Source organism: Malus sylvestris, chromosome 8, assembly GCF_916048215.2.
Source record: "Malus sylvestris chromosome 8, drMalSylv7.2, whole genome shotgun sequence".
Classification (NCBI taxonomy): Eukaryota; Viridiplantae; Streptophyta; class Magnoliopsida; order Rosales; family Rosaceae; genus Malus; species Malus sylvestris.
In genome coordinates, this window is record NC_062267.1 from 5,853,482 (window position 1) to 5,879,572 (window position 26,091).

General features: G+C 36.9%; 2 protein-coding genes and 1 long non-coding RNA gene across 5 annotated transcripts; all 3 read left to right on the plus strand.

Annotated features, from left to right (window-relative positions):
* The first annotated feature begins 4,988 nt into the window (after positions 1-4,988).
* LOC126632642 (probable phosphoribosylformylglycinamidine synthase, chloroplastic/mitochondrial) lies at positions 4,989-5,660 on the plus strand. Its single transcript, XM_050303087.1, has one exon. It carries the CDS (start codon positions 4,989-4,991, stop codon positions 5,658-5,660), a length of 672 nt encoding a protein of 223 aa, XP_050159044.1.
* A 289-nt stretch (positions 5,661-5,949) lies between these two features.
* LOC126633195 (uncharacterized) lies at positions 5,950-8,024 on the plus strand. 2 transcript variants are annotated; one of them, XR_007626979.1, is made up of 4 exons: positions 5,950-6,610; positions 7,244-7,344; positions 7,428-7,524; positions 7,772-8,024. It is a non-coding gene; the product is annotated as an uncharacterized LOC126633195 (long non-coding RNA). The 2 variants fall into 2 exon arrangements; XR_007626978.1 differs by having other exon boundaries at positions 7,244-7,524.
* Positions 8,025-17,591: 9,567 nt separating this feature from the next.
* LOC126631593 (branched-chain-amino-acid aminotransferase 2, chloroplastic-like) lies at positions 17,592-24,591 on the plus strand. 2 transcript variants are annotated; one of them, XM_050301713.1, is made up of 10 exons: positions 17,592-17,797; positions 18,245-18,310; positions 22,342-22,418; positions 22,720-22,903; positions 23,029-23,205; positions 23,331-23,462; positions 23,549-23,647; positions 23,736-23,948; positions 24,031-24,143; positions 24,249-24,591. In XM_050301713.1, exons 1-10 carry the CDS (start codon positions 17,720-17,722, stop codon positions 24,361-24,363), a joined length of 1,254 nt encoding a protein of 417 aa, XP_050157670.1. In that variant the 5' UTR covers positions 17,592-17,719; the 3' UTR covers positions 24,364-24,591. The 2 variants fall into 2 exon arrangements, with proteins under 2 accessions (XP_050157670.1, XP_050157671.1); XM_050301714.1 differs by lacking the exon at positions 18,245-18,310 and having other exon boundaries at positions 17,593-17,797; positions 24,249-24,590.
* Positions 24,592-26,091: the final 1,500 nt, after the last annotated feature.

Below are 26,091 nucleotides of genomic sequence, written 5' to 3' on the forward strand. Positions count from 1 at the left end.
GAAAGGTAGTCTTTTATATAAATAGATCATTGTAATGGCTTAGAGGTTAAGAAAGATTAATACAACAAGTCTTTGCAGCTTCTCTCTCTAAACCTTACTCTCTCTCTCTAGTTCTTGAATCCTTATCTTCTCATTCGTTCTTCCTCTGTCTACATTAACACCCCACATAGACCCGCACTACATAGCAAGTAAGTACATAACCCATATCATATATGTGCAATTTTGTTCCATGTTGCAAGACTTGTCGTGTTCAAATTGAAGAAACTAGTCTTCATGCGCGCATGCACTACATAGCAAGTAAGTACATAACCCATATCATATATGTGCAATTTTGTTCCATATTGCAAGACTTGTTGTGTTCAAATTGAAGATACTAGCCTTCATGCGCATGCTCATGTGCGCATGAAGACATTTTTTGAATCACGGTGTGCTATGTGCGATTTACACGTTTTAAATGTATTATTATGCGTGTGCGAAAGACCTTTTTTCTTATAACCAGTGAGTGCGTGTAGAAGACATTTTTTGAATCACGATGTGCTACACGTGACTTACACGTTTTAAATGTATTATTATGTGCGTGCGAAAGACCTTTTTTATAACCAGTGAGCGCGTGCAGAAGGCATTTTTTGAATCACGGTGTGTTATGAACGACTTTCACGTTTTAAATGTATTATTATGCACGTGCGAAATACTTTTTTTTTATAACCAGCACTACATGCCTCTTAAGATATTTTGAACGTGTTTAAAAATAGAGAAAATAATATTTAATAAACAACAGATTGAATTACATTATTGCTAGCCCATTGTGAGGTACTAATTAAAAAATTTATATATTATGCGCATGCGAAAGACTTTTTTTTTATAATAAGCACTACACACTTCTTAAGATATTTTGAACGTGTTTAAAAATAGAGAAAATAATATTTAATAAACAACTGATTAAATCATATTATTACTTGACACACCCCGACCGGAGTCGAGACGTGCTGGCCGTCAATTTGGTATCATAGCCAATCCTTGGCTAGAAGTGTGCCGACGAGGACGTCGGGCCCCTAAGGGGGGTGGATTGTAACATCCCACATCGCCCAGGGGAGTGATCCTTAAATGTATATTCCCATCCCTACCTAGTATGAGGCCTTTTGGGAGCTCACTGGCTTCGAGTTCCGTTGGAACTCCGAAGTTAAGTGAGAAGGAGGCCAGAGCACTCTCAAGATGGGTGACCTATTGGGAAGTTGCTTGTGAGTTCTCAAAAACAAAACCGTGAGGAAATGGTAAGCCCAAAGCGGACAATATTGTGCTACGGTGGTGGAACGGGCCCGGGATGTGGTGGACCCAGGCCGAGATATGACATTACTAATCTATTGTGAGATACTAATTAAAAAAAATGTACAAAAAGAATTTAAAAACACTATTTATATGACAAAAATATCCCTGCATTATTTTTGATTGCTTTTGAACCTTTTTGTTTGGTGGGTATTTTTGTCCTAAAATCTTTGGTGAAGCCGGTGACTCAAAAAGGGCCTCTTGGCTTTGTATATATAAAGATATATAGATATAGATGAACGTCTTGCAAAAATGGCCAAAAATAGGTTAAATTTGACTCCTAATGCTACCCCAGTAAGGGCTCTCTAGTATTTTTTTTTTAAAACAAACGATATCATCTACACTAAGTGAGGGGGGTGGGCTTAGCCGCACAATGAGCTAGCAATAATGTGGTTTAAATTCTTTTTTTTTTACGAGAATCGAACCTAAGACCTCTTATTTACAAATGAAAATGAATACCTTTAGATCGCAATACTAAATGACCTCTAGTATTAAGTATTAACTAATATAGTATCATATTACTTATTCCATGCAATCAAAATCATTTAAGGGAGAGCGAGAAAGCGAACCAAAATTCAACTTATTTCTCTCCCTCGACTAGCTAAGAGTGACTAACAACTGTTCAGACAGACAAAATGAGTTGCCATATAGCTAGTATCAAGGGCGGATCCACATCCATGGGGACGAATTCAGTGTTAGCTGGGTTGGGAGGCTATAACCCAACATAAATTTTCCTTCACACCACCTTCATCACTGTAACTTCTCTAGCCTTTTTATATTGGAAGTTTTAACGAAACACTCCTGATACTGTTCACTTTTAACGAAAATAACATTTTTACTCTAAAAAGTCACTCATGATACTATTCACTTACAACATATTTTTGTCCCTTTGATTAAAATTACTCAAAATTTTCAAGTCATTTTCATTAGTTTTCCTTTTTATATTCCCTTAGCGCCCTAAACTTTAGCCCACCCAATTTTAAAATCCCGACAAATGATTTAGCTAGTCTGTTGGAGATGCTATCCATATGCTTGTAAGGCATGTCATGTGAAATAATGTTTTTTTTTTTTTGGTAAAATGCATGTGAAATAAAGTTGATATGCCTCTTCATATATCATCATGACCAGATAATCTAGATTTTACAACTTTGAAATGAAATAATAGATGGATGATGGATCCACACAGTTGGGGACTTTGGGCTTCAATGCCAAATCCAATTAACACAAAAAGCAAACATTTAAGGACTCAAACCCAAACATATCAACCCGGTCATTGGGTTTTAATCAGCTGAAGTGCGTGTCTGGCGGGTATTCGGTATGCGTCGGAGCATTTTTCCTCACCACAGTAACTATGTTGTATGCACATCATAAATCATAAACGTATTGATGTAATCATCTGTGTAATTTATGGTGATAAGCAAAAATACGGCTGCAGCCGGGCTTCCCACACCATGACAGCAAAGGTGTCGACTGTATAGCGATCCAAGCGATGTGATGGGAGTGTTTGTCCCGAAAAGCCAAAAGCGATTTCCGATCAAAACTTTCAGAAAAAGCTCCGCAATATGCATGCCTAGGTGAGAAGAAGAAGAGAGATCAGAGATGGCAATTTCCAGTTCTACCCTCTCAGTGGCTTCCCCATTCCCAACAACTCCCAGTTCACGTTCCTCGCCTCAGTCCCTCTAGGCATGCAACTGCAGCAATCGCACTGGTGCACTTCTTGTTTGTGTAACATTTTGTCTTCCTTTTTGCCGCCTTTTTTCCCGCATTATATATACCCATTAATTAATTTGGTGATTAATTACTTAAGTAATTAAATAATAGCTTTTCCTTTGCATGCGTTTGATGCGGAGCAGTATGCGCTTCTACTCGTGCCTTCTTCGCTCCGCCCGGCGGCTCCGATCATCGCCTCCGCCACAAGCCTCAGAGCCATCACTCAATCTGGTGTCGCTCATGGGTACGTAGGGACCACCTTTGATTCATTACGAAAACTTACACTTTCACTGTTTGATTTCATAAGCTGCCCAATTTTGTTTCTAAAAGAACAGCCAAACCACTGAATTGCCTGATACAACTTGTAACTGTTAGAATATGAGCATGAGTATGAATTGGTAAACTTGGTTGTAGGATTAGAGATTGAGTAGGAAGTCTTGTTGGGAATGGATTTGTAAATCCATGTTGTAACTGGACTGCTATTTGGGATGAATTGGTATTCTATATGGATTTTAATAGAGGAATCTTTATAGAATTTGACTAAGATTGTATAGTATATATATGGTGGCCTCTGCTCTCATAGTGAGTACTCAATGAAAGACTAAGACCTATTATTAGTTGAGAGTCTCATTCACTGAAGAGAGGAGAAGGTGCACCACGACTTTGCTGCAGAAATCAAACATGGCAGCAACCTCGAACTCTTATGCAGGTATGTTTTCTCTCTATGCATTGCTTTATGGTTTATGGTTTTGTGTTTTGATCACGGTAACTTGCTTTGCATGATCCTGGTGTTGTGTTTATGCTAACATGTGGTATCAGAGACCTTAGGTTCATAAATTATAAGTTCTGTGATTAAAACCAGTAGGTTCCAAAACATAAATAATTTTGAGGAAAATATATCTTCGTTGCCGCTTTGGGGAATCGAACACAGGTTCTAGTATAATGCCTTGCGAATAACGACAAAACATGTTTGAAAAATATAACTGTTTGAATTTCGAAGGATGTTACGGTTGGATTTTCTGCAAATCCAAGGGAAGGGGTTTTCTTTCCGATTGGGTCTTTTCGATTAAGAACATTAACCAACAAAACATGCTTCTAGGTTATAATTTCATCAATCTTGCAATTGATATGATCAATTTGAATGGTTATTTCGATGCGCTGTTTCATAAAATTGGATATGTGCAAGGTATGTTTGATAAATTGCAAAGTTTTATTCTTGCCTGCTTAAAAGTCCTTCTCCATATTGAGTCGAGGGTTTATGTTAGGTCTTAAAGGATAAGACTTTGAAATAACAAAAACTATATGGATTCAATCGAATTGAAACTATTATGCAGTAATTTAGACTTTGGGTGTTCGATTATGTGTTATCTGCAGTTATTTTGTAATATGCGGAATGCTAATGCACCTTTATGTTTTCTGTTAAACCATGAATGATGGTTATCATGCATGAGACATCTCTTCACTGTCTGTTGTGCACACTTTGATCTAAAGTTTCGTCAAATGGATGTTAAAACGGCTTTCCTCAATGGTGATCTTCGAGAAGACATTTACATGGTTCAACCCCCTGGATTTATTGAAAGGGGGGAAGAAGAATATGGTTTGCAAATTAAGGAAATTATATGCACTAAGGGCGGCCAGATTGATATCCGGGCAATTGTAGTTGGCGATCACACAATGTTTGTCTTGGAGATATGGGGTGCAGAATACCAGGAGCTAGATGGAATCTTGGTGAAGCCTGAAAGTCGCCACCTCTTGCAAACAATATGTGAAAGAGAAAGGGTTTCTATGGCTGTTATTGGAACAATAAATGGTGAGGGACGTGCTGTTTTAATTGATAGCTTAGTTATTAAAAAAAATGCGAATCTAGTGGAATCCATTCCCCTCCCCCTGCCGTTGATTTGGAGCTTGAGAAAGTACTTGGTGATATGCCATAGAAAAGTTTTGAATTCCACAGGATGACTGATGTACAAGAACCACTTGATATTGCTCCAGGAATGACAGTGATGGATTCACTTAAGAGGGTATTGAGACTTCTATCTGTTTGTTCAAAGCGCTTCTTGACATCCAAAGTAGACAGGTGTGTTACAGGCCTTGTAGCACAACAACAAACTGTTGGGCCCTTGCAAATTCCTCTCTCTGTTGTTGCAGTAATAGTGCAGACTTTTACCGACGTGACTGGAGGTGCATATGCCATTGGGGAGCAACCAATCAAAGGTTTGTTGGATCTAAAAGCAATGGTGAGATTGGCTGTTGGAGAAGCACTCACAAATCTTGTTTGGGTAAATGTCACTTCTCTATCTGATGCTAAAAATAGCGGGAATTGGATGTATGCAGCCAAGCTTGATGAGGAAAGAGCAGTTATGTATGATGCTGCTGCAACTCTTTCAGTGGCAATGATTGAACTAGGTATTGCAATTGATGGTGGGAAGGATAGTCTTTCCATGGCAGCCCATGTTGCAGGCAAGGTTGTTAAGGCACCTGGCAATCTTGTAATGAGTGTTTATTGCACTTGTCCTGACATTAGGGATGTTCCTTATCTAAAACGAGTTTTTGATGGAGTTCAGAACCTTTATGACGAATTGATCTCTAGAATGGGTGTGCTTAAGTCTTTTGATCAGTGGGAGTAGTGTTAGTTTATTAGAGACAGTTGCAATAATAAAGTTGAGAAGTGCTGTTATTGTGAAGTTGAAAGAGCTGGTATAGTAGTGAAGTTTTTCTCTTGAGTTAAGTTTTTTTTTTATGAGCTAGTTGTGTTCAGAAATTCAATTTTTGTAGTTGTTTAATCTGATATATATATATATATATATATATATATATATGTGTGTGTGTGTGTGTGTGTGTGTGTGTGTGTGTAATTTTTGAATTCAGTTTGATGCTTTGAGAAGTCTTTGTGATTTGACTCAAGCAGTTGTTTTGAATTCATGAGAATTGCAAGAAGACAGTTTTACTATCTGTGATAAGCTTGATTGATTTCGAATTAAGTTGAGAAATAGTGGGAGTGGATATTTAGGTCCACTAAAATTTTCAATTTGATCATAATGTTATATGTGCGGATTGGACATAAGTATTCTAGAAGCATTGGTTGCATATTGGTTGTGACTAAAAGTTTTTAGATTATGTGTTTTGAAATGCATGGATAGATTGTTTATGATGTTACTCACAAGACTTTGTGATCACCCTATTATAGTCTTAATCGAACTAGTTTTCTTGGTTCATACTTGCTCAAGTGGGAGAATGTTAGAATATGAGCATGAGTATGAATTGGTAAACTTAGTTGTAGGATTAGAGATTGAGTAGGAAGTCTTGTTGGGAATGGATTTGTAAATCCATGTTGTAACTGGACTGCTATTTGGGATGAATTGGTATTCTATATGGATTTTAATAGGGGAATCCTTATAGAATTTAGCTAAGATTGTATAATATATATATATGGTGGCCTCTGCTCTCGCAGTGAGTACTCAATAAAAGACTAAGACCTATTACTAGTTGAGAGTCTCGTTCACTGAAGAGAGGAGAAGGTGCACCACGACTTTGCTGCAGAAATCAAACATGGCAGCAGCTTCGAACTCTTCTGCAGGTATGTTTTCTCTCTGTGCATTGCTTTATAGTTTATGGTTTTGTGTTTTGATCACGGTAACTTGCTTTGCATGATCCTGGTGTTGTGTTTATGCTAACAGTAACAACTTCAGATTCAACGAACTCATGTCGACAGATTACATGTTTGATATGAAAAGTTCCAAAGATGGAAACTTTTCGGATGCATGGCGGGCTACAGTGTTTTGAAAAAATTGAATTTAAGCTAGCTGCCTATGTTTTGAACTATGGACAAGTTAGTCCTCTGTGTAAATGTTATCGAAGGACTTATATGTGAAAAGCCCAAATTTGGCATCATTAGCATCTTGATGTTTATGTGTTTTACATTGTGCATTGTATTAGGGTTTTGTTTTTTCACTGACTATGCATTTATCTTTAAAATCAAAACTTTTGAAGAGAATTTCTCTTTCTTTTAAGTCAAGGTAAACGTTTTGTCTACTTTTTTTTCGAGGTCACATTTTGTGATCTTGCCACTTTTTGTGCTTAATGACCTTTCAAGAAACTTCTCTTTGTTCGGGTTCATATTATTTTCTAAAGTCATGGTCTCGTAGATGTATTTCAACTTGTCAAAGACTGATATGAAACCTGCGATTTCTTTGAATATATTTTGACACAGGTGGACGCTCAAGCAAATGGTATAACTGATGTTTTGTACCTTGATTCTGTTCACAACAAACACATCGAAGAGACTCGACTGCTAACATTTTTCTAATGAAGGTGTTGTTGAAGCTCTAGCTTTTGGTGGTTATCAAGAAATAAATGGTTGTGTGATTGTGAGGCTATGGAAATGTAACTTACAGGATAATGTAATCTCCACTCCGGCACTGCACGAAGGGACAATTTTGCCTGGCATTACCCGTAACTCTAATTGAAATTGCTCGCATCAAAGGGTGCCAGGTGTGTGTTTGGGGTGACAATCTGTGGTGGTGATTAATTTACTTGTCATATTGCTTGCTTTCTTCTACAATCTTTAATTATCATTTGAATAAATTTTCTCCATTCCCAATTGAGAAATGTTCAATTGCAATATAAGAAAGAAGAACTTTTATCTGTATAAATAGAATATATAGAGCTAAATAATCGTTGGCATGCTCCCGTTGCAAACTGGTTTTATACTTGGCAGTAAACCTTGGTGTTTGGGCAGGAAATCTGGCATAACGAGGTCCCTGGCTCGAGCACACAGCTCTCCGATGAGTTGGCACTTTGGTTGATTGTGGGGATCCGGCTAGCCGAGATGCTGCAAGAGGAGGGCAAAGTTAGTTTATAAGGGTGCCTTGTGGGGTCTTAGGTGTAAGCCTTGAGGCTCACAATCAAAACTAACTAATTGCTAAGGCGTGCCACTGTCATCTCTGTATAGCAGATGTAGAACAAGTGTATTTAAGTCGATTACTTGCGCTCCAAGTTATTCTGACTTCTTGTTATCAAAGGATTGTCGTAGATGAGTTAAGTCTACATTAAGTTCTTTTATATGCCTTAAGATCAAGGAATTTTAGTTCTTTATCTTGTATGCTTAAAGGGTGGAGATCCAGATCTAATCAAGTCATCAGTTTTAACTCACTTTTAATCTTCTTATGACAATAAAACCATTAAGTGAAACATATCTGAGAACTGATGGAACTTTGGATCATCAAAAGATTGGAAATGATTTGAAGATATACTAGGGAATACATTATAACACCAGATCTATTAATTGAAAGACAAAACAAAGAGAGGCGAGCAAGATTTCACCTTGTCGGGTAAGGTTAAACGTCTTGCAATCTCTTCTTTGTTGTAGTTCTAAAAGGTTAGGTACTGAAAGAAGGATGAGTAGTAAATGAGTTTACACAAGAGAATTGATACTACATCATTTGGAAAAGGTAGCAGAGCTTTTACATAGACAAAAGATGTCTTTCTAAAGAAAGTTTAAGGCTAAAAGGGTGCAGAATCTGGACAAATCATAGCTTTCTGGATATTTGCTTGACTGAGAGGCAAGTTGTATGTTTGTTTGTTTGATTGGTTGTGTGTCCTTGTCTCTGGGCCCTCTTCCCCTATTTATAGGCGAATTAGCCCGACTGCACCATTTCTGCTCTTGTCCGAAAGCAACTGAATGGTAGTGAGTCATCAACATTTTTACATGTTTTGCCATTCGGAAAAGTGCTTTTAGGCCGAGAGTTGGTTGATTTCCATCGGTTGTCACTTCCCATGTAAGCACCTAACCTTTGCATTTAATGAGGAGCCGTCATATTGTCTAGAGATGGGTATCTGGGCTTGGTGCTGGACTTCGGGTAAAATCTCCTTTATTGAGCTTTTTTGGGTTTTTCTCTGATGAATGATGAAGCCTGGGTTAAGTGGATAAACAAGCTTGAGCTTATCTTCAAAAGGAAATTGATGAACACTGGCTTCTATGAACTGATAATGTTATCAAAGACCACCGTGGTTGCTAAGCCAGAGTTATTGACCACTGCTCTCTTTTCTGGAACTCGGGCACCAACACCTTTGATTTCAAGATGGGCCCTATGTCTCTAACTATCCTGGATATAGCACAAGTCTTCGGACTAAGACCATCGGGCCGAATTATGGATGTGACTCATGACTGGGCTCCCTCTTCTCGTCCGATTGCTGAGTGTTCGGGCACTTCGGCTTCCCCGCTTCAACTGAAATATAATTCCGTAACTTTTAAGAATTATTGGACCTCTTTCAAGGGCTTCATCCCTTTTGTGAAAAAGAATTTTGGTGCAGACCCCTTTAATGCCAACTTGGATCAAGAGCACATGTACTTCCTTCTGTACTGACTCAATAAGCATGTCTTCCCCAATAAATCCAAGGGAGTGAAGGTCGAATGGATCCCTTTAGTATAAGCCCTTCACAATTTTGACGATGTTGCCATGGGCCCTTTCCTTCTTTCTTATCTCTACCATCTTCTCTTTGAGATGACTCGGCGTGAACCATTTGAAACCAACCTTAATGGATCAAACTGGATGGTCCAATTATAGTTACAATGGTATTTTCCAGAGTTTCGGGCAGCTAACTTGGAATTTCCAGAAGGTGTGGCTCCTGCCCGAATTCTAGCCGAAGCTTGTCCCACATACCATTCAACGTTTGCCTGCTTTTATTTTTTTAAAGTCTGCAGGGGCATACTTGGAGTGGGGAGCGTCTGTGTTTATGAGGTATCCTTGGTTTTCTGATCAAGCCTTCCAAGATGCATTTGGAGAAGATGTTAATCCTTTTTACAGGGAGAAATTTATCAGTTGTATTCAACCACAAGACTTAGCTTGGGGAGTCCGCAGCGATCGTTATGATCGTGGGTTGGAGGTTTATCATCCCAACTTCTGTAGTAAGCAATATGGCTTTAGACAAGCCATTCCAATCCCATTCTTTGACTCTATTCATTGTGGCACCTCTTATCGCCTCCAATCTCCTCAAGAAGTCATTTTCCAAGCTGCCCGACGTAGCCTTGAGGTTATGAGTAAGGTTGCCCGAAAGCCTTTAGCCCTTAATTTCGAATGTACATCAACTTTCTCTACTTGGTATGAAGCTAAATGGATCAAGAAGTATGGAGGAGATCTACAAGAAGCTCATGATTGTCTCTTTAACCAAATCTTTCTCAAATCTTATCCTAGCTTGGGCAAACTTGAGAATTGGAAGGAAATAGTTAGTTAAAAGAACCAGCTTCTACTAATAGGTAATTTCTGTTCCCTTACTTTATATTTTATGAAAATCTTGTGAATCCGTCTTTCTTTAGCTCTTTATTCATTTTTCTTTAACATTTGCAGCCCAAGGAATACTGAAACCGCATAAATTGGGTCAGATGAAGAATATGCCAATGCAATGATCATTCAGGAAGCTGCCGCTGAGGCTAAGAGGTGAGAGGCCAGAGAATGTGGGGATATCTCTGAGCTATCTGAAGACTCGGGGGTCAAGGAAGAGCCCGAACATTTGAGCATCCAGGTGGGCATAGATAGTTGTGGTAAAAACTTCTGATTCTGAGCCTGAGAAATAGCCTAAACCCAAGCGGGTAACCCCAACCAGGAAGAGTACAAGAACACAAACTTCTAAATCTTCAAAAGTTGCATCTGCTTCAAAGACATCTATTGTTGCTGTTCCCATAGCGGGTAGGCAGAAACAGAAAGCCTCCAGTAAGCACTTCTCGCTTCAATTTTCCATTTATATTTTACGTCTGAAAGCTAACAATTTTGTTTTATTTTCCTTTTAGGCCCCAGGTATCTAATAAGCCTTCTTTTGTTTCAAGGGATGAATCAATGAGCATAGAAATGTAGCGGAAGGCCGAAAAACATCAAAATGCTGCCCTTAAAAAGATAGAGGTATAGCCTACCATTTCTTTGATTTTTTTTCTTTTCCTTTTCTTTTCTTTAATTCTCAGCCTATCTATCTGCAACAGGATCTTCGGGCAAAAAAGATCTCACCGCTCGAGGCTTTTTCTCCTTCATCCCGATTAAGGCAAGCTCCTCCCTCTCGAGCAAAATCAATTCATCTAGAGGTGACTCCCATTTGGCAGTTTGATCTGGGAAGATGATGCATTATGTTAAGGATGACAGTAACCCAGTAAGTGCCTACCTCTAACACTTTCATACTAAGAATCCATTTTCTTTGTATTCATCATCTTTTACTCTTCCCAGCCTTCTCCAGCACAGAAACCCCATCAAACACCAGTTTTCATTTTTGGGGAGCCCATAGTCATTGAGATTCCTGTGGTTTTAGGGGTAACTAACCCATAGGCCTCTCGGACAGCTCCTACTGATGCACCTGAAGCCTCTAAAGTGCATGTTCCTCAACCTCATATTCCCCCTCAGGTACATCATAACTTTAGACATTCTGTTTTTCTTTTCCATAAGTTAATTACTGACTTTGGCCTCTACTTCTGCTATTCGTAGGTTTCTGTTGAAGGTTTGAGCACTGTCTCTCATTCCTTGGTAAGCCATGACAGTCCCTTCCGGCAATCAGAGAAAGTAACTCCCTCTCCATCTCCTTCCAAGGTTCCGGGTTTAACTCAGGTAGATTTACCTTGTCTTCTTTTAACACTTAAATTTTCCTTTTAACACGTCTGTCTTGGTTGCAATAAGGTTCTGGAGAAGGTTCAGGCAAATCTCCACCGCACATAGTGCGCAAGAAAGATCTTCCTCGCCCCCCTCATGGTTCTGGTATCATAGAAATCTTTGTCCCTGAGCCTATGAGTAAGCGAGCCAAGACTTATACAACAGCTACTTTCATTCCTGCTCCTGCAACCCTTCCTATTCCTTTAGCTGAGGCTGCCCCCACTTCTACGGTTGAAGGTGCAAAAGGTGCACCTTCTGCTTCTTCAGCATCATCTTTGCCCGACCTGGTAAAGAAACTCGAGTAAATCAGAACTAAACTGTAGTGACCTCCAACATCTTCCGAGTCTCATTCTTTTCAAAATACTCGTCAAATCTTTAAAGATTGGATGAAACGGAACTTCACAGTTTTTTTCAGCCTTAAGATTTTCCATGACGCGGGCTCAGTACAAGTTTTTTCTGAGTTTCTTAGAGAATTTGCGGGCATTAAGGGATTAGCATCAGAAGGCGGAGTGGGCAGCGCTTAGAGGAACATTTGTCTTTACTCAAAGCCAAGAAGGTGACCCTCACCAACCACTTCTCCCAAAAAGATTTCGCACGAGGTTGAGGATTCCAAAACCCAACTTGTGAACAACAACATGTATTTAGGAGAACCAGGCCGAATTTTTACCATCATGCAAACTTACTTTTCTAGAATAGTTGATCTGGCCGAAGATGTAAAGTTGTTGGACTAAGATTTCTGTAATCCCTTCATGAAATGAAATCTTCTTCTATTTAACTTTCTAGACTTTTAATAGTATAAATCTATCTCCACATTTACCCGATTTTGTTAAGAAAAACTTCTGAACATCTTGGACACGCCCTTTTAGTTGAAAATCCCCTCCCAACCTTGGGAGGACCTTCCCTGAGGTTTCTTTTTTTGGGTGTCCACAAAACACTTATGCAAGCTTCTAGCTTTTTTTCTTTCTTTTCTTGTCTTGATCATCTTCTGATTAAGGATGTCTCTTATTGCTGGTATTTCTAGCTCATACTTATATTGGCGTTAACTGTATAAAGCTACCCCATATATTATGGCTGCTTTGGATTTTTCGGGCATCTTGAGAGTTTCCTTTATGGATCTTTCATTCTGCTTTTACCTCCCAAGTGGCTCTTTCTTTCCCCTTCTTGGCCCATGTTAAGTTGATCATGTTTATTGGGGTTTCAGGGAAGGGATCCGTATCAATCATCATGTTAGCCTGAAGTTTTTCTAATAACAACTTTCCCTTAATGATGAGATCTTGCACCTAGTCTCTAAATTGGACACGGTTGGTGATGAAGTGGTTGAAGGTGTAGTGCAGCTTGCAATACTTTTTCCCTTTTAATTTCTTGGGCTTATGTAGTTTTTTAGTGTTATCGAGCAAAATTACCCTTGCCCGTACCAATTCCTCATAGATTTATGTGACCTTGGTTAAGTCAAAGGAATAGTTATGGTATTTTGGGGGTTTTATGGGAACAAATCCTCCGTCGTTCATCATCACCTTTTGATCTTTGACCGGTTGGACTAATCATTTCACCATCAAAGGTTTAAAGGGAGGGGTCATCTCTACTGTACACATGTCTATTGCTTCTCTTCTATGACCATCATTTTCTTTTAGCTCTCCCTCAAACTCCACTTGGTGGATGGCTGCCTTACTTTTGTAGAAATGTGACGTTTTAGAGAAATGCTTCAATTGCTGCTCTTCGAGCAACAGCTTCTCATACTTAGTGGCCGCAATCACCAGCTCTTGTAACTCATTAAACTGTACGTCATAAAATTTCTTCCTCAAGAGTAGTCTCAAGGCCTTCTGAGTAATAGTTATAAGCTGGACATGGTTGATAGGAAACTAGCATCTTATCATTGTCCTCATAAACCTCATAATGAAGTATTCGGTATATTCATGCTCGTATTGTTTTACCTCGACTAGATTGTTAATGGTCATATCTGGCTCCATTCTGTAAAACTGTTCGTGGAAAGCCATTTCCATTTGCCCCCAGTTAGCGATGGAATTTGGGGGCAACAGAGAATACCATTGAGACGCTAAACCCACCAACGAGTTCTCAAATAACCTCAACTTATAGTTAGGATTGTCTTCAAATGCCACACAATGGTTGAAGAACTTGAAGATGTGATCTCTAGAGGACACATTGTTATCTTCTCCGCTGAATGTTGCGAATACGAGCATTTTAAAGTTAAGAGGAAATGGATTCTGCTCATCAATGAACTCCGAATAGGGATTTTGATAGGCGATTCTAAACAGCGGGCGAGCTTGTGGCTGGGCATTCCTCACCACCATCCTTCTTAACTCAGTTAACTTATCTCTGAGTTGTTGATTAGCTGTATTATTTGGCAGGGTATGATGAAGTGGTTCCCACTCCGGGCTATGATCATTGCCTGAGTTAATCTTTTTTTTTGCATTGGGCTTCCTCTACTTGAACTCTCCTCCTTTATTAGTCATTGGTGGTGACCTATAAAGAGAAGGCTTGTCAGTGTTGGTACGCTGCAATTTCCTACTAGATTCCCCGATCTACTGGGGCATCCTATAGTTTGTTATTTCTTGCCCGCTTTGCCCCCTACTGTTTAATGAAAATAGGGGGTCGGGCAACTCTGCTTCCAGAATTTCTTCTAATACTGGCTGACTAGCTCCAGATTCTTTCTTGTTCTTTCCTTTTTCCCTCTTTTCCTCAAGTGAAGGAAACAGAGGAATAACTGGCTTCTCCACAGGGCTGGCTTCTCTCATCATTTCTCTAGCATGATCATTTCCTGGGGTACAGTATTCTAGATCTAACCTTTTTTGTAGATTTCCTATTAAGAAACGGAGTCTGCTAATTTCCTCTCTTGTCTCTAGAAAGTTTCTCTCCAAGCTTTTAGAGTTTTTCTCCATGCTTTTCAAGACATCTATCATGGTAGCATGCAGGTCTTCATTAATGACCTTCCCTTCTGATTTCTCAGAAGAAGTCGGGCTTTCCGTCAAGATAGGTCCTTGTAAGTCTTCGGGGAGATCTGTTATGCCAGATCTCGGTATATATTGGGGTGGTTTCTGTTTTGCTCCCCTTCTGAAAGTTTGTTCTTTCCTTTGTCTTCTTGGCATACAAGATTTGTGGTCCCATCGAGCATGCTAAAATTATGTTCAGGTAGGAAATCTGGTTGAACGAGGTCTTTGGCTTGAGCACACAACTCCCCGAGGAGTTGGCACTTTGGTTGATTGTCGGGCTCCGGCTTGCCGAGATGCTGCAAGAGGAGAGCAAAGTTAGTTTTGAAAGGTGTCTTTGTAGGGCCTTAAGTATAAGCCTTAAAGCTCGCAATAAAAACTAAGTGCTAAGGCATGCCACTGCCATTTCTATATGGCAAATGTAGAATAAGTGTTTTTAATTCGATTACTTGCGCCCTAAGTTATTATGACTTCTTGTTATCAAAGGATTGTTGTAGATGGGTTAAGTCTACATTAAGTTCTTTTCTATGCCTTGAGATCAAGGACTTTTAGTTCTTTATCTTGTATGCTTAAAGGGTGGAGATCCAAATCTAATCAAGTCATCAGTTTTAACTCACTTTTAATCTTCTTATGACAATAAAACCATTAAGTGAAACAAATCTGAGAACTGATGGAACTTTGGATCATCAAAAGAATGGAAATGACTTGAATATATACTAGGGAATACATTACAACAACATATTTATTAATTGAAAGACAAAACAAAGAGAGGTGGGCAAGATTTCACCTTGTCGGGCAAGGTTAAACGTCTTGCAATCTCTTTGTTGTAGTTCTAAAAGGTTAAGTACTGAAAAATGGATGAGTGGTAAATGAGTTTACACAAGAGAATCGATACTACAACATTTGGAGAAGGTAACATAGCTTTTACATAGACAAAAGATACCTTTTTAAATGAAGCCTAAGGCTAAAAGGGTGCAGAATCTGAACAAAGCACAGCTTTCTGGATATTTGCTTGACTGAGAGGCAAGTTATATGTTTGTTTGTTTGATTGGTTGAGTGTCCTTGTCTCTGGGCCCTCTTCCCCTATTTATAGGCGAATTAGCCCGGCTGCACCATTTCTACTCTTATCCGAAAACAACTGAAGAGTAGTGAGTCATCAACATTTTTACATTTTCTGCCATTCGGAAAAGTGCTTTTGGGCCGATAGTTGGTTGATTTCCATCGGTTGTCACTTCTCTTGCAAGCACCTAACCTTTGCATTTAATGGGGAGCCATCATATTGTTTAGAGATGGGTATTTGGGCTTGGTGCTGGGCTTTGGGCAAAACCTCATTTATTGAGCTTTTTTGGGTTTTTCTTCCCTTGAAGTTTTAAGTTAAATATTAACCCAAACACTTGGTAAATCAGATTACTAGTTGAGGTCCTAATATTGATTATATGACAGGTTGAGGAATGCCTTGTGTCGGTTGAGGAATTTTTTGAAGCCGATGAAGTCCTTTCTACTAGAAATGATGTCTTATTACCTGTGCGCAGCATAACTTATCTATGTGAAAAGTGATTTACTTACTTCTTTTGTCTTACGATCAGTGTAATGTGCTCATAATTTACATATCTTTGACTTGCTACTAGAGTAGAGTTATTACTTCTTCTTTTTAGGGTGTCTTACCTTGAAACTGGACCCGGTGGCGTCGTGTCTTAGAAGATGCACCGGGCGCTTTCAAATATATAGATGGGTCTTATAATTCGGTGGGACAGTAACCTTGAAGTATGAAGGATCCATCATCGACGCAGAAACTTGACAGATTTGTAGAACAAATAGACGCGTAGTTTGTTCACCAAATGTATAAGTCCAACATAATACCTCGTCAATTTGATCTCCGAGCCTCTTCTAACATAATAAATAACGATATTACCAGACGAATAGCTATTCGGTAATGCCTTTCGAGTTTGATAATTTTTGTAATAAGTTACATACATGTGTGACACATATGAGGTGCAATCTTTCATGTTTCATTTTCTGTGCAACTTCTCTCCTCATCTATCCTCTCCCAAGATGAAATCTTCATCTTTCATCTTATGTGGTGGGCATTTTTGGCCATGGACCATGATTGACGAGTTCAAATCTTATGCATCTAAAACTATTTGTGGCCACTCTACGTATCACGAATTGATTTCTATTCACTCTAATTAAATTAGGTTTACTTTTTTCTCATGGTCTAACCTGGCATCCTGAACGTTTCAAACTTTTTTGTCATACATGGTAATTTTAAGTTTTATCAACCTTGTCATGTCCATTTCATTTTAAGTGTGGTTTTCTATTTCAAAACACTAGGGACAACTTTTCTTATTAAAAACATTTTAAATATTGTAAGGAGAAAAACAAAAATAAAACCACACTTAAATTCAAACAAAAAAATTTAATAATAAAAAAATGTCCTCAATAATGACACAAGTTGCTTTTTTTTAATTAAAAAAAATTAATAATAAAAAAATGTCCTCAATAGTGACACAAGTTGCTTTTTTTTAATTAAAAAAATTTAATAATAAAAAAATGTAGACAAAATAATGATAAAGAAAAATATAGTGTCACCCTTATTTTGCATCTCACATATTTCTTGTTAATTTTTGTCGTTTTCAAAAAAAAAAAAAAATTCATGCATTTTATTTTTATTAAGGAGAGGGGAAGGTTTGAACTATAATAATTTAAAAGAGGAAAATTTCTAATATGAGATACATAAATGAAAACCTAAATTCATTCACTCAACTGTTAAAAATTAAATAAGATAATAGATATGAACAATAAAAAAAAAATGTGTAGATAGGGTATAATAGTTTGTTGGTGCGAGTATTTTTTTATTAACTTTTTAGTGTAATAAGTAAGTCAACGGGCACTATGCTGGGATCCCTCCCCCGTCCTTAGCAATTTGGCGTTATATAAATGTCACCCCATCACCCATCCTTCTCTGCACTTTTGGTACTCTGTCTTTGTATAACAATCCCACCTCTCTCTCTCTCTCTCTCTCTCTCTCTCTCTCTCTCTCTCTCAGATTTCTCTCTCTTGCTTAAATTCTGGGTTGTCCGAGATTTCGAGGCAGGCATACAGACAACATCAACCATGATTCAAAAGACAATAGGCTTTCATAAGTTGGTTCGGTCTCTTGGAGTGGGTTCTTCTTTATCTCCATCATTCAAGGTTAATCTTTAGTTAAATTTCTCTGTTTTTTATTTCCTCTGTTTTCGATTTCCCTTGTTTTAGATTCCATGTTTTATTACATTGTTTTAATATCAATTATATATCTTATTAATATTTCATTCAAAAAATATCATCTCTTCTCCTTCCAATCTTTACGTCTTCTCTCATCCCCTTGCCCCATCCCACCCAACTGTTTGAGGAGAAATTTTTAGTTGTGACCGGAAGTACACCACATAGTTTAATAGGAATAATGAGAAATTTTATTTTTTATATTATTAATTTTTTAACACACATATTTCATTATTTATGTAATAACACGTAATATATTATCCGTGTACCGTTCACATTAAAAAATCTCTCATGTTTGAGAGCATAGCAATTGGGTTGATTTGCCTTTTTGCTCAGAAAAATCAGCTTCAGCAGTGAAAATATGAACGGCAATTGCAGGGCTTTGGCAGCTGCCCTGCCAGTTCTTGCAAGGGCATGCGCCTGCTTGGAGAAGCATCAGACAAGGTGGAGGCCCATCCCACTTGAAGGGCCAGAGCAAAAAAATTCCTGTTATTTTTTTATTTTTATTTTTTAAACAAACAATATTATTTATACCAACTGAAAATGAAATAAGTTTAACCTCATAATGGGTTGATAAAAATGTAGTTCAAATTAGATTTTGGTGAAAATCATACTTAAGATTTCTCACTTACAAGTGAAGAGAAATATCACTAAACTGTAGTACTAAATGGTCTCTTAATTTTTTTAGTTGGACTTCCATTGTTAATTTAATAGGAAAACTAATGAAAAGAGCTTGAAAACTTTGAGTTTTAATAATAAGGACAAAATAAAGGGTAAAGTGAATAGTACCAGGATTGACTTTTTAGTGTAAAAATGTGGTTTTTCGTTAAAGTGAACAGTACCGAATGTTTTTCGTTAAATTTCTCTAATTTAATTTGGTGGACAAAAGGTTATAAATATATTATTAAATCGAATATTTTAATCTACAACTTGCATCTTTATCAACGGCCATAATTATTCTAAAAGTATAAAATTTTAAAAAATTACTAAAAAATGTTAATTTAATGTGGTTTACAACTAAATGTAATATAACAGAATATTTTAACGTACGATGTTATATTACATTTAGTTGTATTAGTGAATTCTAATTCTGTTAGACAAGTGGTATACAATGTGGTACTAACTAAGAATGTCCAAAGGAGTTGACAAATTTTTCTTTAAAATTTTTCTTTAAAAATGTATCACTCTTCAACAAACTCTTTAAATTTTTCTTCAAAAATGTATCACACTTCAACAAACTCTTTAAATTTTATGTTTCAACTTAAAATATTAATATTCTAACTTTATTTAATCTTGTGGGGCTGAAATTTTATTTCCAAACTCTTCACTAGATAATAATTTTAAATAAAATATATTGCAGAGCTCAAATTTCAATAGATGTCTTTTATATCTAACCAAAAAACCTTTTTAACTTTTTAATGGCAGTCCCAAAACAGTTTAAAATGTATTTTTCCTACCCGGCGTAACAAAGTTAACTTTACTATCTAAATGCTATTTCTCTTAAATATGCTATAAGACGATCTCCTTAGGATTACTCTTCATTTCATGATTGCCGACACAAGTGTATTTTATTTTGAGTAATGCTAAAGATATTATATTTGTAAATAAAACTTTACAAACAGAATGATATGTCACCATGAATAAAAAATGAACACATTTATTAGTATTTTAGTAATAATTTAATTATTAACTTTCATGTCATGTAACTTATAAATTTCGTTTAAAAATTTAGTTTTCCAAATCACTCATTTGATTAGTCAGAATCACATCGAGTCGTTTCTTTGGTTAAAATACACTTGGTCAGCCGTCCCTTCTGTATCATTAGCTGTCAAAGATGATTATTTTTCTACTTTTAATCCTTTTTTATTCTAATTATTTGTCTTGTCTATAATTAGAAGTCATGGTTCTTATCAAGAATAAAATAAAACAGCTTCCAAAAATAAAAAATAAAAAAAAATAAAACAGAAGCCATTGCATTCCTGCTGTACTTTTTTTTTATAGGATTCTCTTGAACAAGAAAAAAACTATTGTTTTCCAAACGTAAACTCATCTATCTTTAAGCATCCAAATAAAAACAAAAATTGAAATTGTTAGCCCATAATTTTAAATTATTTACAACTTATTTCACATCCCGACTCGGGTCCACCACATTCCGGGCTCGTTCTACCGTCGTAGCACGATATTGTCCGCTTTGGGCCCCGACTACGTCCTCATGGTTTTGTTTCTGGAACTCACACGAGAACTTCTCAGTGGGTCACCCATCATAGGATTGCTTTCGCGCGCTACTCGCTTAACTTCGTAATTCCAATGGAACCCAGCCAGTGAGCTCTCAAAATGCCTCATGCTAGATAGGGATGAGAATATACATTTAAGGATCACTCCCCTGGGCGATGTGAGATGTTATAATCCACCTCCTTAGGGGCCTGACGTCCTCGTCGGCACACTTCCGGCCAGGGATTGGCTCTGATACCAATTTTCACATCCCGACCCGGGTCCACCACATCCCGGGCTCGTTCCACCACCGTAACACGATATTGTCCGCTTTGAGCCGCAACTACGCCCTCACGGTTTTGTTTCTAGGAACTCACACGAGAACTTCCCAGTTGGTCACCCATCATGGGATTGCTCTCGCGCGCTACTTGCTTAACTTCGGAGTTCCGATGGAACCCGAAGCTAGTGAGTTTTCAAAAGACCTCGTGCTAGATAAGGATGAGAATATACATTTAAGGACCACTCCCCTGGGCGATGTGGGATGTTACAACTTATGCCATAATAACCTAATTATGTTAATCAATCATATTATTACCTACAATAATAGTGAATCTGGTTGAATTTTAATAGGCATGATTTCAGGTTTTTTTATTCTTAGAAAATTCTTATTTCCGTCTAGCTTTTTACCTTTTTAAGCAATCTAACTTTTAAAATTCAAATGGTAGGTGCACTATTTGTGGGAGTGAAAATTCTTATTACGAATATTTTTGTATTAATTAATTTACCTTTATAATTTTTTTACGATTACCTAATATGCCTAATATATATACATGTTTTTTATTTTATTTTTTTTATAAAAAATAAAACATGCCTAATATATGTAATGATACATGCTAAATAAGTTACCTACAAAATGAATGAACGTTAAGGAAACATGCCTCTAAATAATACAAGCAGATTATGAAAATTATAAGTTACATATAAATGCAGATAAACACACACACACACATATATATATATATATATTGATTAAAAAAATAAAGCATGCCTAATATATGTAAAAACTTATGCAAAATAATTTAACTACAAAATAAAGAAATGTTATTTGACTTAAAATTAATTTACTTATATTTTACATAAAAATCTAAGTCAACTATTTGCACATAAATTAATAGGCCAATTTTTTTTTGTGATCCTTGTGATGATACCCTACTTTTAAATAGACCCCTGTGGTGAAAAAGCTATTAATTGTAATTTTGTGGTGAAATTCGTTATCAATCATAGTCCAAATTGGATTTTTCCTCATTCTTCTGTCATTTGTAGGGGCAAAATTGTTATTTTCGTTTTTATTGATTCCACTAACCAATCATAAAGCGTCATATGAACATTTTTTTTTTAACTTTTAGAACTACAATAAAAGAATAAATAAATAAAATTACAAGGTTTATATTATCAAACTTTCTCATTTCAAGAGAGCCAAGAGTTCAAATTCAAGATTTAAAAAATCATAAAGCACCTTGTTGCGTTTAGGTTAGAATATAAGTTATTATGCAAACATTGAATTTAGTTTCATTTTGTTATTATGCAAACATTGAATTTAGTTTCATTTTAAGAACAATGGTGGATGGGATGGCTAGGGTTATGTGAGAGAGAGGGGGGAAGGTGGTGGGTGGGCTGTGGCTTACAAGGGTGGGGATTGGGGAGGGATTTCTTCTTTGTTTTTTTTTTCTTCTATGTTTGTTGATTATAAAAAAGTAGAATTACCAAAAAGAAAAGAAAAAAAATGGAATGACATTTTTACCCCTGCATGTGGATGAGATTTTGACATAAATTTCATTTTGGACTACGATTGATAACAAACTTCACTACAGAGTTAAGATTAACACTTTTTTCACCACATGGGTCGATTTAAAAGTAGTGTCTCACCATATTTAGCCAAATTAATAATGCATGCTAAACATGCTTAATATATCTAATAAAGTTATTAGGCATATTAGGCTAAGCCAATTGTTAGGCATATTGAGCATCTCCAAAAGAGATGTCAAAAAGTTCACATCAGGAATAACGATAAAAAAAGACATCACTAGTGTTTTCCAAACGAAATGTCAATTCTTATGTGGAATGACACGGAAGGGCAGCAGAGAAAGTTGTTGTCAAATTTGACGCTCACATTGTAACACAGTATCAAAACAGTCTTATCGATTACAATTGCATGTATCAAGTGTTTAATGTTTTCCTGATATCTATTTTCTCGTGTTAATTAGAATCTTGGAGTTTACCGTTGCTTCGGATCTGTAGCTAAATCGAATGCAGAACAAGCATGTGATCCATTTGAATACAGGTATGATTAGTAATGCCTCAAAATTTGGCCGCTTTAAAATTTCTTGTATACCAAGTTATCGTTCATATATAAATGCTTGAAGTAATTCTGCGATATTATAAAAAGCAACTAGCTACTGGTTACCTTGGTAGGTCGACCCAACATTATATGAACACAAATATGGTTGACGAAAACAATGAACTAAAGAATTGAAGATTACATGCTCGAACACATGGCGGCTTTCGTGTTTTTCTTCAGAACATTTGGTTGTCTATGCAATCTAATTTGTATGTTTTTTTATGTCTCTGCATTATTTGTGCAGCTATGATCTTGACAAGCATGAGTATGCTGATGTAGATTGGGACAATCTCGGATTTGGTTTAGTGCGAACTGATTACATGTACATTATCAAAACTTCCAACGACGGGAAATTTGAAGAAGGCCAACTTAGTCGTTATGGAAATATCGAACTTAACCCTGCTGCAGCAGTTTTAAATTATGGACAGGTAAGATTTTCAATCGAAATTGGTTAAAACACGCTTGAGATATAGGCTTATAAGATGGATTTTTGTTTTGGGGAAAACATAATTAGATTTCGAGAAGTTGAATAAGGCTGACTTAATGTAAACAGGCAATATATGAAGGCACAAAAGCATACAGGAAGAGAGATGGGAAACTCCTCCTCTTTCGTCTAGACCAGAATGCGATGCGGATGAAGATTAGCGCGGAAAGAATGTGCATGCCTTCACTGTCAGTTGATCAATTCATTGATGCTGTAAAGCAAACAGCTCAAGCAAACAAGTGTTGGGTAATTTCCATTTTCATTTTGCATCGGAAACTTTACTTGTTTTCGAGTTAAATCTCTTCTTGGAGAATGGAAATTGTGTATAAATTATTTACAAGTTTACAAATCTGTGCGGTGACTGAAAACAGGTTCCTCCTCCAGGCAAAGGGTCTTTGTATATTAGGCCTCTACTTATAGGAAGTGGCCCCATATTAGGCTTGGCACCATCACCTGAGTACACATTCCTTGTATATGCTTCCCCGGTCAGAAATTATTTCAAGGTTAGTAATACGCTACTTTCATGCAAAAGCGAGCGTTATATTTGTCAATTATAGTAAGATTTATATGCTTGCTATTGTTTTAATAGGAGGGCTCTGCACCCTTGAACGTATTTGTCGAGGAGGAGTATGATCGTGCCTCTCGTGGCGGAGCTGGAGGTGTCAAAAGCAGTACCAATTATGCCCCGGTAGGCAGAATAATTACGACCGTTTTGCATTAGGGTTTTCATGTGTTACTACCTGTTGTAACTTATAACCTGTACTGGATATACGTAGGTTTTGAAGGCACTAACCAGAGCAAAAAGCAGGGGATTTTCGGATGTTCTATATCTCGATTCGGTACACAAGAAAAATCTGGAGGAGGTCTCTTCTTGCAACATTTTTATTGTGAAAGGCAATGTAATTTCAACTCCTGCCACGTCGGGGACTATTCTTTCGGGAGTTACTCGAAAAAGCGTTATTGAAATAGCTCGTGATCATGGTTACCAGGTGACTTTCCGTGCCAGTTGATTACACCATTGCTCATCTCCCTTATGGACTGATTCTAACACTGCCCTCCAAATGCGTTTAGGTCGAGGAACGCGTTATTCCGGTGGACGAATTGAGTGAAGCCGATGAAGTGTTCTGCACTGGAACTGCTGTTGGTGTTGCTCCAGTGGGCAGCATTACTTACAAAGGCCAAAGGTGCTAGTAGACCTACCCTCCGCACCTAAGTTTAAATTCTCATCTCTGTATTTGGATTAGATTAGAATATCGCTCGAAGAAAAATATACTTATACTCATGTGCAGGATGGAGTACAAAACGGGTGCTGAGACTGTATGTCCACAACTTTACTCAACCCTAGTAGGAATTCAAACGGGACAGATTGAGGATAAGAAAGGCTGGGTTATGGAAATCGACTGAGCTCTTTTTTACCCACCACAACATTTCAGATTAAAAATTACCGTGGATCCGTTGTAAAAAGAAAAAATTGCTGTCATGATCCACACTTTGCCAATTGTACAGACTGCAGAACTCTTTTTTTTTTTTGGTTTGCCAGTTTATCAGTTTTTTGTGTTCAATTTATCTTAGATTATCATCTCAATTTTTTTTTTATTATTCATTAAACAAAACCCCATTTGAATAATCTAATTAGGCATTTTTTTTCATCATTCTATGCCATATATTGTATTATTGATAGACTCATATTATAATGTTGTCATATGGTATTATCAATTTATATAGGGAGCTGTTATTAGCATTTTAAAAAATTTATTTTACACTCCGTGCAAGTGTAATTTTTTTACTAATTATAGAACATTTAGAGTGTAAAATGAGATTTTTGGTGTGCCAATAACAATTCCCTTTATATATTATAACTCGCAAATTTATAAATTAATACTATGAGGTCTAGGTTGAGGGATTTGATTGGAACTTATCTCAAACCAATCACTCGACACAATGCGAGAAACTTAAAACACATGAGTAGTGTTGTTGGTTCATAATGCCAGAATACTGTCTCAAAGAATGTATATAAGTCATTATCTAAATCTGTCATCTCAACCTTGTTGTTCACTCATATTGTAACAAGTCAATTATTAGCCTCACGTGATGGTGTTGTTATCAATCACATTCAAAAACTTAAAAACACAAAGTGTCTGGACTCTCAAAGAAACGTTTAACCAAATTGTGTGTTAGTCATATTATATTTAGGTCATCATCTCCATGTTCATATCATATTAACGGTATCGTTCACATGTATTATAATAAGTGGCATGGATTGAGACGAGTCACTCTTAAAAGTGAAATGCTAGGTAAACCATATTTTTGTGAAAAAGATGAATTCAATCATCAAATGTCATCATATGAAATATACTCTAAAAAGATATTATCTCTTGCATAACTCTTTGAGGAAATTGTAGAAATGGTCCATCAACTTTAATCTAATTGGAGTAATGATCCATAAACTAAAAATCCATGACCATTGGTCTTTTAATTCATCAACACGTGCATCTATGGTTTTTTTCGTCAATTCCGTCAGAATTCCGTCAAAATGAGTCATGTTTGAAGGATCGTTGCTACAATTGGGTTAAAGTTGAGGGAGTATTTCTCTAATTAGGTTAAAGTTGAGTGACCACTGCTTAAAAAAAATTCATTTGGTTTTTCATATTTACCCTTTGACTCAACCTCGTGCATAGCATGTGACTTATTTTGAAGGAAGTTTTAAAGGAGTTGGAGAAAAGGACTATAACTACATGTTTTGATGAGTTAAGGGATCAATGATCATGAAATTTTAGTTAGGAGACCATTGCTCCAATTAAGTTAAAATTGAAGGACTGTTGCTACAATTTTCTCCAACTATTTCTTATAAACTTGCTTGCATAGCACACAAGGGGGCTCCAGATTTGTTGTCCCCAAAAGTGTGTCTCGTTTGTGTTTCCTTGCTGATATGTTGACATATGTCATTTAACGTAACTTAAAACTAACTCTGTTAACTTTATTTATTTAACATTTAAATTAAAAAAATCCCAAATAATAAAAAAAAACTGTTGGGTTAACGAGGTGAGCAAACCCAAATCTGGAGCCCAGCCCAGCACTCGCTCCTCCCTCCAAAACCCCATAATCGGCCGTTATTCATATTCTTCGTCCGCC